The 16,645-nt window shown below is 45.6% G+C and overlaps 2 protein-coding genes across 2 annotated transcripts in view; both read left to right on the forward strand.

Annotated features, from left to right (window-relative positions):
- Nucleotides 1-2,134, forward strand: part of LOC129843053 (tubulin alpha chain-like) — a 3,496-nt gene extending 1,362 nt beyond the window's left edge. Inside the window, exons 2-4 of the mRNA XM_055911802.1 lie at nt 145-367; nt 552-700; nt 999-2,134. Coding sequence (XP_055767777.1) covers nt 145-367; nt 552-700; nt 999-1,976 — 1,350 coding nt within the window. The 3' untranslated portion in view covers nt 1,977-2,134. The remainder of the gene's footprint in view (nt 1-144; nt 368-551; nt 701-998) is intronic.
- A 3,691-nt stretch (nt 2,135-5,825) lies between these two features.
- Nucleotides 5,826-16,645, forward strand: part of LOC129843054 (dnaJ homolog subfamily B member 6-like) — a 41,925-nt gene continuing 31,105 nt past the window's right edge. Inside the window, exons 1-4 of the mRNA XM_055911803.1 lie at nt 5,826-6,169; nt 10,532-10,621; nt 14,604-14,713; nt 14,831-14,887. Of these exons, the coding sequence (XP_055767778.1) occupies nt 10,557-10,621; nt 14,604-14,713; nt 14,831-14,887 (232 nt within the window). The 5' untranslated portion in view covers nt 5,826-6,169; nt 10,532-10,556. The remainder of the gene's footprint in view (nt 6,170-10,531; nt 10,622-14,603; nt 14,714-14,830; nt 14,888-16,645) is intronic.

A 16,645-nucleotide genomic window follows, 5' to 3' on the forward strand; every position in this document is an offset into this window, starting at 1 on the left:
AGACTGTCTGAAATGGCTTTCAACTTTTTATTTTATCAGTCCACTCCTTCAACACTCCAACACTTCACTGTCATAAATGTGTATACACCTGATTTGATTGAAGTTTCCATGTGGTTGATCTCTTGTACCGCCTCTCTCTTTCAGCGTGAGTGTATCTCTATGCACGTGGGCCAAGCCGGAGTCCAGATGGGTAACGCCTGTTGGGAGCTGTACTGCCTGGAGCATGGGATCCAGCCGGACGGACAGATGCCCAGTGACAAGACTTGTGGAGGTGGAGACGACTCCTTCAACACCTTCTTCAGTGAGACCGGAGCCGGAAAACATGTCCCCCGTGCCATCTTCGTAGATCTGGAGCCCACTGTCATCGGTAAGATGAGACATACTAGAGAAAGACCATCTTTGAATGTGCTGTTTTTATATTCTGTCCAAAGATATTCTGAATATTCGGATATTCCAAACATTCAGATATTAGGATTTCCGAATATTCCGGATACTTGGATATTCTCATATTTGCAATATTCTGACATTCGGAATATACCTTTGTCTTTCAGATGAGGTGAGGACCGGTACCTATCGCCAGCTGTTCCACCCCGAGCAGCTCATTACGGGTAAGGAGGATGCTGCCAACAACTACGCCCGCGGTCACTACACCATCGGCAAGGAGATCATTGACCTGGTTCTGGACAGGACACGCAAACTGGTGAGTCATCATCCTTGATAAGATCGCTATCTATTCTCTAGCAGCGCGTCGCTATCTATTCTCTAACTAGGGTTCTGCTAAAGAGACAGGGTTCTAGATGGGTTTTAACATGTTCTAAAAAGGTTATTTGTAGGGTAATAAGGTTCTACCTGGAACCATTAAAGGGATCTTCTAAACGGACAAGCAAATAACCTTTTATGGTTCTAGGTAGAAAATGAGAACAGGTTCTCCATTGTATTCTTACTGGCGTAACGTAACATCATATGTAATAATGTTATTGTACCATTTCTCCATTCAGGCTGACCAGTGCACTGGACTCCAGGGATTCCTCATCTTCCACAGCTTTGGAGGAGGCACCGGTTCTGGTTTCACCTCCCTGCTGATGGAACGTCTGTCTGTGGACTACGGAAAGAAGTCTAAGCTGGAGTTCGCCGTTTACCCAGCTCCCCAGGTGTCCACGGCTGTGGTGGAGCCCTACAACTCTATCCTGACCACTCACACCACCCTGGAGCACTCTGACTGTGCCTTCATGGTGGACAATGAGGCCATCTATGACATCTGCCGCAGGAACCTCGATATTGAGCGTCCCTCGTACACCAACCTCAACAGGCTCATTGGCCAGATCGTCTCCTCCATCACTGCCTCCCTGCGATTCGATGGAGCCCTGAATGTTGATCTGACAGAGTTCCAGACCAACTTGGTGCCCTACCCCCGTATCCACTTCCCTCTGGCTACCTATGCCCCAGTCATCTCCGCTGAGAAGGCCTATCACGAGCAGCTGTCAGTCGCTGACATCACAAACGCCTGCTTCGAGCCAGCCAACCAGATGGTGAAGTGTGACCCTCGTCACGGCAAATACATGGCCTGCTGTCTCCTGTACCGTGGTGACGTTGTTCCCAAAGATGTCAACTCTGCCATCGCTGCCATAAAGACCAAACGCACCATCCAGTTTGTGGACTGGTGTCCCACTGGCTTCAAGGTGGGTATCAACTACCAGCCCCCTACGGCGGTTCCTGGAGGAGACCTGGCCAAGGTCCAGAGGGCTGTGTGCATGCTGAGTAACACCACAGCCATCGCTGAGGCCTGGGCCCGTTTGGACCACAAGTTTGACCTGATGTATGCCAAGAGAGCCTTCGTGCACTGGTACGTTGGTGAGGGCATGGAGGAGGGAGAGTTCTCTGAGGCCAGAGAAGACATGGCAGCCCTGGAGAAGGACTATGAAGAGGTGGGCACTGATAGCGTGGGAGAAGAGGATGAGGAGGGAGAGGAATATTAAATGGTTAAACAAACAAGGCGTTTGTCACCCTACATTCCAACACTGCTGGAGGCCTACATTTAACATGACAGCAACACATTCCCCACTGCAGTGTTAACAGTCTCTGCTACATCTTGTCATATTGTGTCAGGGTTCTCAATAAACGCATCATAAACCAACTCATCTGTGTGTGGTTATTTTTAGTCTCAAAGATGATTTTGACTTTCAAATAAGTAGCTCGTAAGAACTCTTGCTTTGATAAGTGCATGCTGCAGCTTCAAAGAACATTGTTTTATGTCATTGTCTGCTAGACTAGAACAGGTTTGAAGTCTACTAGAGTAGAACAGGCTTTATGTCTGCTAGTAGCAGTTCGGGGTCCAAAACATCTGCAACCGGGACCCAGCACCTCTCCTCCGGACCTTACCCCTCCCACTCCACGAGGTACTGAAGGCCCCCTGCCCAACGCCTCGAATCCAGGATGGAACGAACGGAGTACGCCGGGACCCCCTCGATGACAAAGGGGGCCGGTCCTGGCAATAGGACCGCAGAAACCTGCCCACATCCTGGTTGACCCTCTCTACCTGCCCGTTACTTTCGGGGTGAAAACCCGAGGTAAGGCTGATCGAGACCCCCAGACGTTCCATGAACGCCTTCCAGACTCTCGACGTGAACTGGGGACCCCGATCAGACACTATATCCTCAGGCACCCTGTAGTGCCGGAAGACGTTAGTAAACAGGGCTTCCGCAGTCTGTAGGGCCGTAGGAAGACCGGGCAAAGGGAGGAGACGACAGGACTTAGAGAAACGATCCACAACGACCAGGATCGTAATGTTTCCCTGTGAAAGAGGTAGATCAGTTAAAAAATCCACAGACAGGTGCGACCAAGGGTCGTTGTGGAACGGGTAAGGGGTGTAGCTTACCTCTGGGCAGGTGTCTCGGAGCCTTACACTGGGCACACACCGAGTAGGAGGAAACATAGACCCTCATGTCCTTAGCCAAGGTGGGCCACCAGTACTTCCCAGTCAGACAGCGCACCGTCCGACCCATCCCCGGATGACCAGAGGAGGGTGACGTGTGGGCCAAATAGATCAACTGGTCACGGACAGCAAACCGGAACGTACATACGCCCGACCGGACACTGGAGGGGAGCGGGCTCTGTACGCAACGTCTGCTCAATGTCCGTGTCCAGCTCCCACATGACCGGCGCTACCAGGCAAAAGGCTGGGAATATGGGAGTCTGATCCATGGGCCACTCCTCTGTGTCATACAGCCGCGTCTGCCTTCGTATTCTGGGAACCTGGTCTGTAAGGCAGGGTCAACACAAAACAGGTAAAGAACATGGCCCACCTTGCCTGACGAGGATTCACTCTCCTTGCTCCCAGGTTGCGGTGGTCAGTCCAGATGAGGAAAGGATGTTTAGCCCCCCTCAAGCCAATGTCTCCACAACTTCAACGGTTTAACCACAGCCAACAGCTCCCCGGTCCCCCACTTCATAGTTACGCTCCGCTGGGCTGAGCTTCTTCCAGAAGAAAGGACAGGGGCGGAGTTTTGGTGGCGTACCCGAGCGCTGTGAGAGCACGGCTCCTATCCCAGCCTCGGACGCATCCAGCTCCACTATGAACGCCAAAGAGGGATCCTGATGGGCCAGCACGGGAGCCGAAAAGCCCTGTCCGCCTCAGCCGACTACTGCAACTGTTCGGGACCCCCCTTCACCAGTGAGGTAATGGGAACAGCCACCTGGCCAAAACCCCGGATAAAACTCCGGTAGTAATTGGCAAACCCTAAAAGAACCTCCTTTACCGTGTTGGGAGTCGGCCAATTACGCACGGCTGCAATGTGGTCATTCTCCATCTCCACCCCTGATGTGGAAATGCAATACCCTAGGAAGGAGACGGCCTGCTGAAAGAACAGGCATTTCTCAGCCTTGACGTACAGGTCATGCTCCAACAGTCGTCCAAGTACTTTGCGTACCAAGGACACATGCTCGGCGTGTGTAGCGGAGTATATCAGAATGTCATCGATATACACCACTACACCCTGCCCGTGCAGGTCCCTGAAAATCTCGTCTACAAAGGATTGGAAAACTGATGGAGCATTCATCAACCTGTACGGCATGACGAGGTACTCATAATGCCCTGAGGGGGTACTAAACGCTGTCTTCCACTCGTCTCCCTCCTGGATACGCACCAGGTTATATGCACTCCGAAGATCCAGTTTCGTGAAGAAGCGCCGCCCAATGCATTTACTCAATCGCCGTGGCGATAAGAGGTAGCGGGTAACTGTACCTCACCGTGATTTGATTGAGACCTCTATTGTCAATACACGGGCGTAGACCTCCATCCTTCTTCGTCACAAAAAAGAAACTCGAGGAGGCGGGTGAAATGGAGAACCGAATGTACCCCTGACGCAGGGATTCAGAGACATATGTCTCCATAGCCGCCGTCTCCGCTTGCGACAGGGGATACACGTGACTCCTGGGAAGCGCAGCGTCTGCCAGGAGATTTATCGCACAATACCCCCGTCGATGAGGTGGTAATTGAGTCGCCTTCTTTTTACAGAAGGCGAGAGCCAAATCAGCATATTCTGGGGGGATGCGCATGGTGGAGACCTGGTCTGGACTTTCCACCGTGGTAGCACCAACGGAAACCCCTACACCTCCCCGAGGACTCTCATGACCACCCCGTGAGAGTCCTCCGTTGCCAGGAAATAGTGGAGTTATGATGAGCTCACCATGGAAGGCCTAGTACCATGGGAAACGCAGGAGAGTCAATAAGGAAGAGACTGATTTTCTCCCCGTGACCCCCCTGCGTTTCTATGGCCAGGGAGATGGTGTCTTCCCTGATTAGCCCCGACCCTAATGGTCGACTATCCAGAGTGTGAACCGGGAAAGGTCTAACTACAGGAATAATGGGGATCCCTAAACTAAGGGCTAACGCTCTGTTACCACCGATAGTGGTCGATGAGGGCCTTGTTGTTCCAGCCTGCTCCAGCGGCCAAGGTCCGGAATTCCAGGGCGAATTCCTGGGCGTTCCTCGTGCCCTGCCTCAAACGGAAGAGTCGTTCTCCCGCCTCTCTCCCTTTGGGCAGGTTTGATGTCTGGTAGAGTAGTTCAGGCCTAGAAGGGATACAGTATAAGTCACACCCAGAGATGTTAGTACAACTATGAATTCTATAATGTCACTCCACACACAGATTCAGATGGAAAAGCGACATAAATGTTTAATTTAAGGATTCTTAAAAAAAAAGCACACTATGTTGGCTACTTACACAGTGTTTAATACATGTAATATTAATGTAATAATACTATGAAGAAGAAGAGTATAATAATTTCAATATGAAATGTTTAAGCTGTGTTTTGATACTGCTCTGCATATTTACACAAGTGTTCTTATAAAATGGACCTTGTTACAGTTACAAATGACCATGTCCAGACCCATAAACTGTCCTTCTGCCATTTCTTCATCCAGCCACTAGATGGCAGCAGTCACCACTGAAGGACTTTGAGTCTACTATCAACAGCCTGTGTGGAAATGGCTCTTGAACTGTTGTTTACTTTTAGCATTACTGCCAAATCAAAATTTGTAGGAATTATGCTTAATTAAATCCTTACACGAAGCATTTTTGTATAATAAATCATGGAGGTATATAGCTGTCAAATTAAAATGTTTGGTACTGTGTCTAATTCAGTTCACTCTGGTATAAGGGATTACGTTTAGTTATGTTCCCTTGAGTTGGGTTAGTTGCCTAAATGCTGATATATATATATATTTTTTTACTAGTAATTGCTATCATCAAAGTAATTTGTAGACCTACATGTATCCCAATGCAAGTAGCAGACAGGGCGGGGATACGTGTAGTGGTGAAACACTGGCATGTTCTAGACGTTCTATTTTCCTCTCTGTCGGCGCTCAGCTGATTGTGACGTGGTCATGTGGAGATATACCAAGAGACTGGTGAGGTGTCGAGGCAGGGGGACTGCGGCGTTATGGTGCGGGCCAGGCCACACAGGAATACGGGCAACGCATATCGTGGGAATTCACTATAGTAGCCTTTAGACATTCGGAAATTACTGTATAATTCTTCCGTGGACAGTTGGACCCACCTCTGTTCGCATGTCTCGAAGCGCATTCCAGAAGCTCTCCGTAATAATTAATTTCACATTTTTAAGAAGAGAGATTGAGACACCGAAAGCAGTTGCTGGTACTCCTAAAAAGGTACAGTAGGCTATCCATATTCATTATCCTTTCATGCGTAGGCTTATTGTTTTTCTTTTTTTGCGTGTGGACTTTTCTGTCAAGTTATGTAGCCTACCAGTTGTTTTTCTCTTTCGGCTCGGTCCAAACCATATACATCGCCATTCCTATGTTCGGTTCCCTACACGCTTAACATATTAGGCAATATTTAGTTACAATGTGTCCACGTCTTAAAATTAAAACATTTGTCTAGTCTGAAACGCTCCAATTTTCAAGTGTAACATATCATTTAAATCTCACACCCTAGCTCCGGCGGCCTGAAGCATGTGTGTGTGTGTGTGTGTGTGTGTGTGTGTGTGTGTGTTGGTGGCAGCTGTCATATGTCAGGTCTCTCTCGGGAGGAGCTGGAAATAACCAAAATAATATTGTGTCGGGCTTCCAGAGAACTCAGAGGCACATTGCCAACCTCAGGGGGAATACCCGTGGATGGTCACTGTCATTAGTTTACCTCACAGGCCCTACTGTCAGCGGTTTATTCTGTTGGTGCTGGACAGATTGATAAGGGCTACATAACGGTCCACTCCGAATGATAGCATTAGTCATTGTAGATGCATGAGCCCATGAGTCATATCCCACCAGTTGAAGGCAAAAGATAAATTAAAAGGTTAAATAAAATAAGAAAACATAAACAGTGTTTTAATACAGTAATACAACTAGACTAGTGGCCCAGTAACAGTGTATTAATACAGTAATACAACTAGACTAGTGGCCCAGTAACAGTGTATTAATACAGTAATACAACTAGACTAGTGGCCCAGTAACAGTGTATTAATACAGTAATACAACTAGACTAGTGGCCCAGTAACAGTGTATTAATACAGTAATACAACTAGACTAGTGGCCCAGTAACAGTGTATTAATACAACTAGACTAGTGGCCCAGTAACAGTGTATTAATACAACTAGACTAGTGGCCCAGTAACAGTGTATTAATACAGCAATACAACTAGACTAGTGGCCCAGTAACAGTGTATTAATACAGCAATACAACTAGACTAGTGGCCCAGTAACAGTGTATTAATACAGTAATACAACTAGACTAGTGGCCCAGTAACAGTGTATTAATACAACTAGACTAGTGGCCCAGTAACAGTGTATTAATACAGCAATACAACTAGACTAGTGGCCCAGTAACAGTGTATTAATACAGCAATACAACTAGACTAGTGGCCCAGTAACAGTGTATTAATACAGTAATACAACTAGACTAGTGGCCCAGTAACAGTGTATTAATACAGTAATACAACTAGACTAGTGGCCCAGTAACAGTGTATTAATACAGTAATACAACTAGACTAGTGACCCAGTAACAGTGTATTAATACAACTAGACTAGTGGTCCAGTAACAGTGTATTAATACAGCAATACAACTAGACTAGTGGCCCAGTAACAGTGTATTAATACAGTAATACAACTAGACTAGTGGCCCAGTAACAGTGTATTAATACAGTAATACAACTAGACTAGTGGCCCAGTAACAGTGTATTAATACAGTAATACAACTAGACTAGTGACCCAGTAACAGTGTATTAATACAACTAGACTAGTGGCCCACTAACAGTGTATTAATACAGTAATACAACTAGACTAGTGGCCCAGTAACAGTGTATTAATACAGTAATACAACTAGACTAGTGGCCCAGTAACAGTGTATTAATACAGCAATACAACTAGACTAGTGGCCCAGTAACAGTGTATTAATACAGTAATACAACTTGACTAGTGGCCCAGTAACAGTGTATTAATACAGTAATACAACTATTACTAGACTAGTGGCCCAGTAAACTCATAAGGCATTACAAAATTTTTTAAAAGAAAATACCATTGAACAGTAATAATTCTCACAGATTGCTCCTTTAATAAGTTATCCTATTATAGTCTTAAGCTTTTTAGTATGTCACAAGATGAGATGAAATGGGACACACACAGTAAAGAAGGAACCGAAAAGATCCGATGAAATACCCGTGGACGGTAACAAGACAGTAATTAGTTTACCGTGTCTAGACCCCACCGTCAGCGGTTTATTCTGCTGTTCTTGGATAGATTGACTCAGACTACAGAATGGCCGCCATTCTGAATGGGATAATTAGTCAAGGATATCACACCAGTCATTAATTGTTGTTATCAATGAGCTCACAAGTCAAATAGTCCACTTGTTAAAAGGCCAATTTTTGTCATTTCAACAGCGTGACCATGGCACAGTTTTTTTTGGGTAGGATAAACAGAAGGAGGGGGTCTGGGGATATGTAACATATTTTAAAGTTACACATGTTTTGTTTACAAAGACTAAAATGATGACAAATGAACCAGGAAGTAATACAACCTATAATAACCATCATCTGAGGTTATATTACTTCCTGGTTCATTTGTCATCTTTTTAGTCTTTGTAATCAGATCAGGGATTCGATCCAGCATCCTTTCGGGTTACTGACCCAACGCTCTAACCGCTAGGCTACCTACCTCTCTTACCGCTAGGCTACCTGCCTCTCTAACCGCTAGGCTACCTGCCTCTCTAACCGCTAGGCTACCTACCTCTCTAACCGCTAGGCTACCTGCCTCTCTAACCGCTAGGCTACCTGCCTCTCTAACTGCTAGGCTACCTGCCTCTCTAACCGCTAGGCTACCTGCCTCTCTTACCGCTAGGTTACCTGCCTCTCTAACCGCTAGGCTACCTGCCTCTCTAACCGCTAGGCTACCTACCTCTCTAACCGCTAGGCTACCTACCTCTCTTACCGCTAGGCTACCTACCTCTCTTACCGCTAGGCTACCTACCTCTCTAACCGCTAGGCTACCTACCTCTCTAACCGCTAGGCTACCTACCTCTCTTACCGCTAGGCTACCTGCCTCTCTAACCGCTAGGCTACATGCCTCTCTAACCGCTAGGCTGCATGCCTCTCTAACCGCTAGGCTACCTGCCTCTCTTACCGCTAGGCTACCTGCCTCTCTAACCGCTAGGCTACCTGCCTCTCTAACCGCTAGGCTACCTGCCTCCTCTAACCGCTAGGCTACCTGCCTCTCTAACCGCTAGGCTACCTGCCTCTCTAACCGCTAGGCTACCTGCCTCCTCTAACCGCTAGGCTACCTGCCTCTCTAACCGCTAGGCTACCTGCCTCTCTAACCGCTAGGCTACCTCCCTCCTCTAACCGCTAGGCTACCTGCCTCCACTAACCGCTAGGCTACCTGCCTCCTCTAACCGCTAGGCTACCTGCCTCCTCTAACCGCTAGGCTACCTGCCTCCTCTAACCGCTAGGCTACCTGCCTCCTCTAACCGCTAGGCTACCTGCCTCTCTTACCGCTAGGCTACCTGCCTCTCTTACCGCTAGGCTACCTGCCTCTCTTACCGCTAGGCTACCTGCCTCTCTAACCGCTAGGCTACCTGCCTCTCTAACCGCTAGGCTACCTGCCTCTCTAACCGCTAGGCTACCTGCCTCTCTAACCGCTAGGCTACCTACCTGCATGTTGCTTTTCAAGAGTCAATGAGTGTTTACATGACCATTGAACAGCAGGGAATCTTATAGATTGTGCCTTTAACAACTTTGCAGGCTATTCATCTGCCCCACAACAAGATAATATTTTACCTTTATTTAACTCGGCAAGTCAGTTAAGAACAAATTCTTATTTACAATGACGGCCTAGGAACAGTGGTTTAACTGCCTTGTTCAGGGGGCAGAACGACAGATTTTTTACCTCGTCAGCTCAGGGATTCGATCTTGCAACCTTTCGGTTACAAGTCCAACGCTCTAACCGCTAGGCTACCCTGCCGCCTCTAACCGCTAGGCTACCCTGCCTCCTCTAACCGCTAGGCTACCTGCCTCTCTAACCGCTAGGCTACCCTGCCTCTCTAACCGCTAGGCTACCCTGCCTCCTCTAACCGCTAGGCTACCTGCCTCTCTAACCGCTAGGCTACCCTGCCTCCTCTAACCGCTAGGCTACCTGCCTCCTCTAACCGCTAGGCTACCCTGCCTCCTCTAACCGCTAGGCTACCCTGCCTCCTCTAACCGCTAGGCTACCCTGCCTCCTCTAACCGCTAGGCTACCCTGCCTCCTCTAACCGCTAGGCTACCCTGCCTCCTCTAACCGCTAGTGCTACCCTGCCTCCTCTAACCGCTAGGCTACCCTGCCTCCTCTAACCGCTAGGCTACCCTGCCTCCTCTAACCGCTAGGCTACCCTGCCGCCTCTATATGAGTTCAGATGGGTCATACAGTTACAATAAAGGGTCTAAACAGATTTCGTTCACAGACCACTTGATGTCTATGAGAAACTACTCGAGTGTATTCTACTCTGATGACGTTGTTGTTGTTGTCGTTGTTGTTGTCGTCAACAGTTGCAGCGGGGTGAGTGAAGAAGACATGGTGGATTATTATAATGTTCTGGGAGTGTCACGAAGCGCCTCTCCGGAGGACATCAAGAAGGCGTAAGTACAGGATTCCACATTATATTTTATTTGACCAGGTTAGTCTTATTGAGATAAAATATCTCTTGTACAAGACAGACCTGACCAAAATAGCAGCATACAAAGGGGTTTCAGACACATTAACAATATAAAACACAAATACAGTTAAAAAAAATCAACAACATACATTTAGAGATTGACAAGCTGCTTTGGGGAGGTGTACACACAACATCTAGGGGTCAAAACATTGACAGTCCCCCACTTCGTTCTATACAGTAGCTCTATACTAGGACTGTATGGTTCATGTTAATTCTATGTTCTGAATATTAAACAGGTCTTCATGACAGGCTGTGTTACGTTTTACATTTCACACATGTATCTTTATCTGTATAGTTATAGGTTAAATAGTAGACTGGTCTGGTTTATCTGTATAGGTTAAATAGTAGACTGGTCTGGTTTATCTGTAAAGGTTAAATAGTAGACTGGTGTGGTTTATCTGTATATTTATAGGTTAAATAGTAGACTGGTCTGGTTTATCTGTATAGGTTAAATAGTAGACTGGTCTGGTTTATCTGTATATTTATAGGTTAAATAGTAGACTGGTCTGGTTTATCTGTATAGGTTAAATAGTACACTGGTCTGGTTTATCTGTATAGGTTAAATAGTAGACTGGTCTGGTTTATCTGTATAGGTTAAATAGTAGACTGGTCTGGTTTATCTGTATAGGTTAAATAGTAGACTGGTCTGGTTTATCTGTATAGGTTAAATAGTAGACTGGTCTGGTTTATCTGTATAGGTTAAATAGTAGACTGGTCTGGTTTATCTGTATAGGTTAAATAGTACACTGGTCTGGTTTATCTGTATAGGTTAAATAGTAGACTGGTCTGGTTTATCTGTATAGTTATAGGTTGATTAGTAGACTGGTCTGGTTTATCTGTATAGTTATAGGTTAAATAGTAGACTGGTCTGGTTTATCTGTATAGGTTAAATAGTAGACTGGTCTGGTTTATCTGTATAGTTATAGGTAAAATTGTAGACTGGTCTGGTGTATCTGTATAGGTTAAATAGTAGACTGGTCTGGTTTATCTGTATAGGTTAAATAGTAGACTGGTCTGGTTTATCTGTATAGGTTAAATAGTAGACTGGTCTGGTTTATCTGTATAGTTGTAGGTTAAATAGTAGACTGGTCTGGTTTATCTGTATAGTTATAGGTTAAATAGTAGACTGGTCTGGTTTATCTGTATATGTTAAATAGTACCCTGGTCTGGTTTATCTGTATAGGTTAAATAGTAGACTGGTCTGGTTTATCTGTATAGTTGTAGGTTAAATAGTAGACTGGTCTGGTATATCTGTATAGGTTAAATAGTAGACTGGTCTGGTCTATCTGTATATGTTAAATAGTAGACTGGTCTGGTTTATCTGTATAGGTTAAATAGTAGACTGGTGTGGTTTATCTGTACAGGTTAAATAGTAGACTGGTCTGGTTTATCTGTATAGGTTAAATAGTAGACTGGTCTGGTTTATCTGTATAGGTTAAATAGTAGACCGGTCTGGTTTTTCTGTATAGTTATAGGTTAAATAGTAGACTGGTCTGGTTTATCTGTATAGGTTAAATAGTAGACTGGTCTGGTTTATCTGTTTAGGTTAAATAGTACACTGGTCTGGTTTATCTGTATAGGTTAAATAGTACACTGGTCTGGTTTATCTGTATAGTTGTAGGTTAAAGAGTAGACTGGTCTGGTTTATCTGTATAGGTTAAATAGTAGACTGGTCTGGTTTATCTGTATAGTTGTAGGTTAAAGAGTAGACTGGTCTGGTTTATCTGTTTAGGTTAAATAGTAGACTGGTCTGGTTTATCTGTATAGTTGTAGGTTAAATAGTAGACTGGTCTGGTTTATCTGTATAGTTATAGGTTAAATAGTAGACTGGTCTGGTTTATCTGTATAGGTTAAATAGTAGACTGGTCTGGTTTATCTGTATAGGTTAAATAGTAGACTGGTCTGGTTTATCTGTATAGGTTAAATCGTAGACTGGTCTGGTTTATCTGTATAGGTTAAATAGTAGACTGGTCTGGTTTATCTGTATAGTAATAGGTTTAAATAGTAGACTGGTCTGGTTTATCTGTATCGGTTAAATAGTAGACTGGTCTGGTTTATCTGTATAGGTTAAATAGTAGACTGGTCTGGTTTATCTGTATAGTTGTAGGTTAAATAGTAGACTGGTCTGGTTTATCTGTATAGGTTAAATAGTAGACTGGTCTGGTCTATCTGTATATGTTAAATAGTAGACTGGTCTGGTTTATCTGTATAGGTTAAATAGTAGACTGGTGTGGTTTATCTGTGTAGGTTAAATAGTAGACTGGTCTGGTTTATCTGTATAGGTTAAATAGTAGACTGGTCTGGTTTATCTTTATAGGTTAAATAGTACACTGGTCTGGTTTATCTGTATAGGTTAAATAGTAGACTGGTCTGGTTTATCTGTATAGTTGTAGGTTCAATAGTAGACTGGTCTGGTTTATCTGTATAGGTTAAATAGTAGACTGGTCTGGTCTATCTGTATATGTTAAATAGTAGACTGGTCTGGTTTATCTGTATAGGTTAAATAGTAGACTGTTGTGGTTTATCTGTATAGGTTAAATAGTAGACTGGTCTGGTTTATCTGTATAGTTGTAGGTTCAATAGTAGACTGGTCTGGTTTATCTGTATAGGTTAAATAGTAGACTGGTCTGGTCTATCTGTATATGTTAAATAGTAGACTGGTCTGGTTTATCTGTATAGGTTAAATAGTAGACTGTTGTGGTTTATCTGTATAGGTTAAATAGTAGACTGGTCTGGTTTATCTGTATCGGTTAAATAGTAGACTGGTCTGGTTTATCTGTATAGTTATAGGTTAAATAGTAGACTGGTCTGGTTTATCTGTATAGGTTAAATAGTAGACTGGTCTGGTTTATCTGTATAGGTTAAATAGTAGACTGGTCTGGTTTATCTGTATAGGTTAAATAGTAGACTGGTCTGGTTTATCTGTATAGGTTAAATCGTAGACTGGTCTGGTTTATCTGTATAGGTTAAATAGTAGACTGGTCTGGTTTATCTGTATATTCTTACAGTAGCTATTGATAGCTCAACCACACAGACTGATAGAGTTACTGGACAGACACAGAACCCTTTTTAAACATAAATTACTCAAAGTGTATCACAAATTATACCCTATTCCCTTCATAGTGAACTACTTTAGACCAGCACCCTATGGCACCCTATTCCCTATATAGTGCACTACTTTAGACCAGAGCCCTATGGCACCCTATTCCCTATATAGTGCACTACTTTAGACCAGGGCCCTATGGCACCCTATTCCCTATATAGTGCACTACTTTAGACCAGGGCCCTATGGCACCCTATTCCCTACATAGTGCACTACTTTAGACCAGGGTCCTATGGTACCCTATTCCCTACATAGTGCAGTACTTTTGACCAACGCCGGGAAGTGCACTAGGGAATAGTGTGCCATTTGGGATGTAGTCTCCGTTTCATGACTCAGCACCGTTTCGATAAGGATGATTCATCCCCATCCGTCTTTCTCTCTCTCTCTCTCTCTCTCTCTCTCTCTCTCTCTCTCTCTCTCTCTCTCTCTCTCTCTCTCTCTCTCTCTCTCTCTCAGTCTCTCTCTCTCGCTCTCTCGCTCTCTCGCTCTCTCGCTCTCTCGCTCTGTCTGTCTGTCTGTCTGTCTGTCTGTCTGTCTGTCTGTCTCTCTCTCTCTCTCTCTCTCTCGCTCTGTCTCTCTCGCTCTGTCTCCTGGAGGGGCATTGAGTTATAGTCTTTTACGCTTGTCCTCTGTTTTGCTGTCTCCTCCAAAAAGGGAATAGTTTTGTCTTCAAACGTTGCCATCTCAAAAGTAAGACGCTGCTGTAATACATGTTTTAGAGGCCCCTTTATAGGCCTACAATTTAGCTATTGAAAATGGTCACTGGGGGTATTGAATATGTCACTGTGTTTTGTGTGTGAAGGTACAGGAAGCAGGCTCTGCGATGGCACCCGGACAAAAACCCAGACAACAAGGAGGAGGCGGAGGGAAAGTTTAAGGAGCTGGCTGAGGCCTATGAAGTTCTGTCAGACCGTAAGACACACCTCCACCTGGTTAAACCTATAATTAACGTAATTATTACCCCTTTTTCCACTGTTCTGTGGACTTGGTGTTTAACAACAGTCAGATTACGTCTCCTTATCTTTACAGGGAGTAAACGAGAGGCGTATGATACCTATGGCAAAGACAGAATACCCAACAACACAGGTGAAGGAATCCTCTCTGTTTTATCTCTTGTGATTCTATTTCTAATAGACTGTTTCCGAGGTATCTCTTTATGGGATACGCCTTAGGACGAGTCACAAGCTCGAAATATCCAATCACACAGCGTCTGTTGGAGACAGACAGGTCAAGTGGCGAATGAGGTGAACAGCTCTCCTCCATAATCAAAAGAGCCACAATGCAAGGCTAGCTAGCCACACAAAGGGCTCAACTTGTCCAGCTTCGGACAAGGAAAAGGCTATCGCGGCTAACAAATTATTTGGGCCTTCTGACGCTAACCATGCGATAAAAGTTTGAAATTTGCAAAAAAGGAAGGTGAAGCCTTCGACTTCTGCTTGCCCTGTAGACCTAGGTACCGTGGCAACCTTGTCTACCTCTCCACAAAGCAGGGAGGGGGGCAACTTCTGTACTTCTAAAACCCCATCGTTCAGCACCTCATCTCTATGCATCTGCTCACAGGGAAGACTCAACCCCCCCCCCTCCCCTCCCCCGTGCCCCAGCTCTTCCCTCAGTCGCCACCAAGCACTGTCCCCAAATACCGGTCTTTCAACTGCGACAGATATTTTAATTTATTATTAATTTATTTTAAAAAAAGTATCTGTCGTATCCATGCGTCTTGCCAAGAGCACAGACAAAAAAAAAACACAAAAAAAGAGGTCACTTTTCTCCAACGCCACCAGAAGGCTGTTTCTTGGCACCGCCGGTGAGCCATCGGACTATTTGGAGTCTCGCTACAAGAGCAGGGAACTGACGTACATGCGCTGTCCATCCCTGGGTCTTGTCCACAGGCACAAAGGGATACAGACTGCGGTTCGCTATGAAAAACCACCCGTTTTCAACAGAGTTTTTGACAACAGCGATTGGCCGACTCGGCTCGCGTACTAGAGCAAGGAAAATATGTCGATTAAGCGAAGGGGCTATCAGGGGCATTACCAACGGCAGAGAGCCAGTGAAGCTTCTATTCCCAGTGCCGTATGCTTACTTTCAACGTGCTCTCTCACTCTATTCATCAAGGCGACTGGTTCAGTTCAGTCGACCTGCAAGGATGCTTATTTTAACAGGAGGTTCCTCAGGTTTGCCCTCTTAATGCACAGCCTAGGAATACCTTCGCCGTTCCCTTCAGACTAGCACGAACTCCCTGTGTTTGTTCAGCAAGTGTGTGGAGATGGCACTTACCACCCCTGAGAACTAAGAGTCTCCGCCTACGTAGACAATTTCCTGCTTTGCTCCCCTACACAGGAGCAAGCGCTTCGAGACTCGTCTTTCCTCGTAACCACAGAGTTAGAGGTTCAAGATAAACCAGACCTGTTTGGTTTCCACACCAAGAATAATGCCTAGGCGTTAAGCTGGATTCTCTCTCTCATCGGGCTACAATATCGGACGGCCCTTGCCCTGTTCTGCAAGGGGGGCGCTCCGTCAAGCTCACAATGTGTCTCCGAGTGCTGGGGTTGATGGTATCCACCGTCTCAGTAGTGTCCACTGGGACTATTGAGAATGAGAGGCTTTCAGCGTTGGGTTGCTGCCCACTTCGCCTGCGTCCACACCAACGGCAGCGCAACGGTCACATAGCGGTGACCGAGGACGGTCTCTCAGCTCTCCGTCAACTGGAGGAGTCCCTCCATCTTCATTTCAGGCACTCCCCCTGTCGTCCCCTCATGTCACCCGCTGTCATCCGCCCTTCACCCCCTGTCATTGAGGAAAGGGGGTGACGACAGATGTGTCACTCAGAGGGTGGGGGGCGCA

The sequence above is a fragment of the Salvelinus fontinalis genome, unplaced genomic scaffold (genome assembly GCF_029448725.1).
Source record: "Salvelinus fontinalis isolate EN_2023a unplaced genomic scaffold, ASM2944872v1 scaffold_0096, whole genome shotgun sequence".
NCBI lineage: Eukaryota > Metazoa > Chordata > Actinopteri > Salmoniformes > Salmonidae > Salvelinus > Salvelinus fontinalis.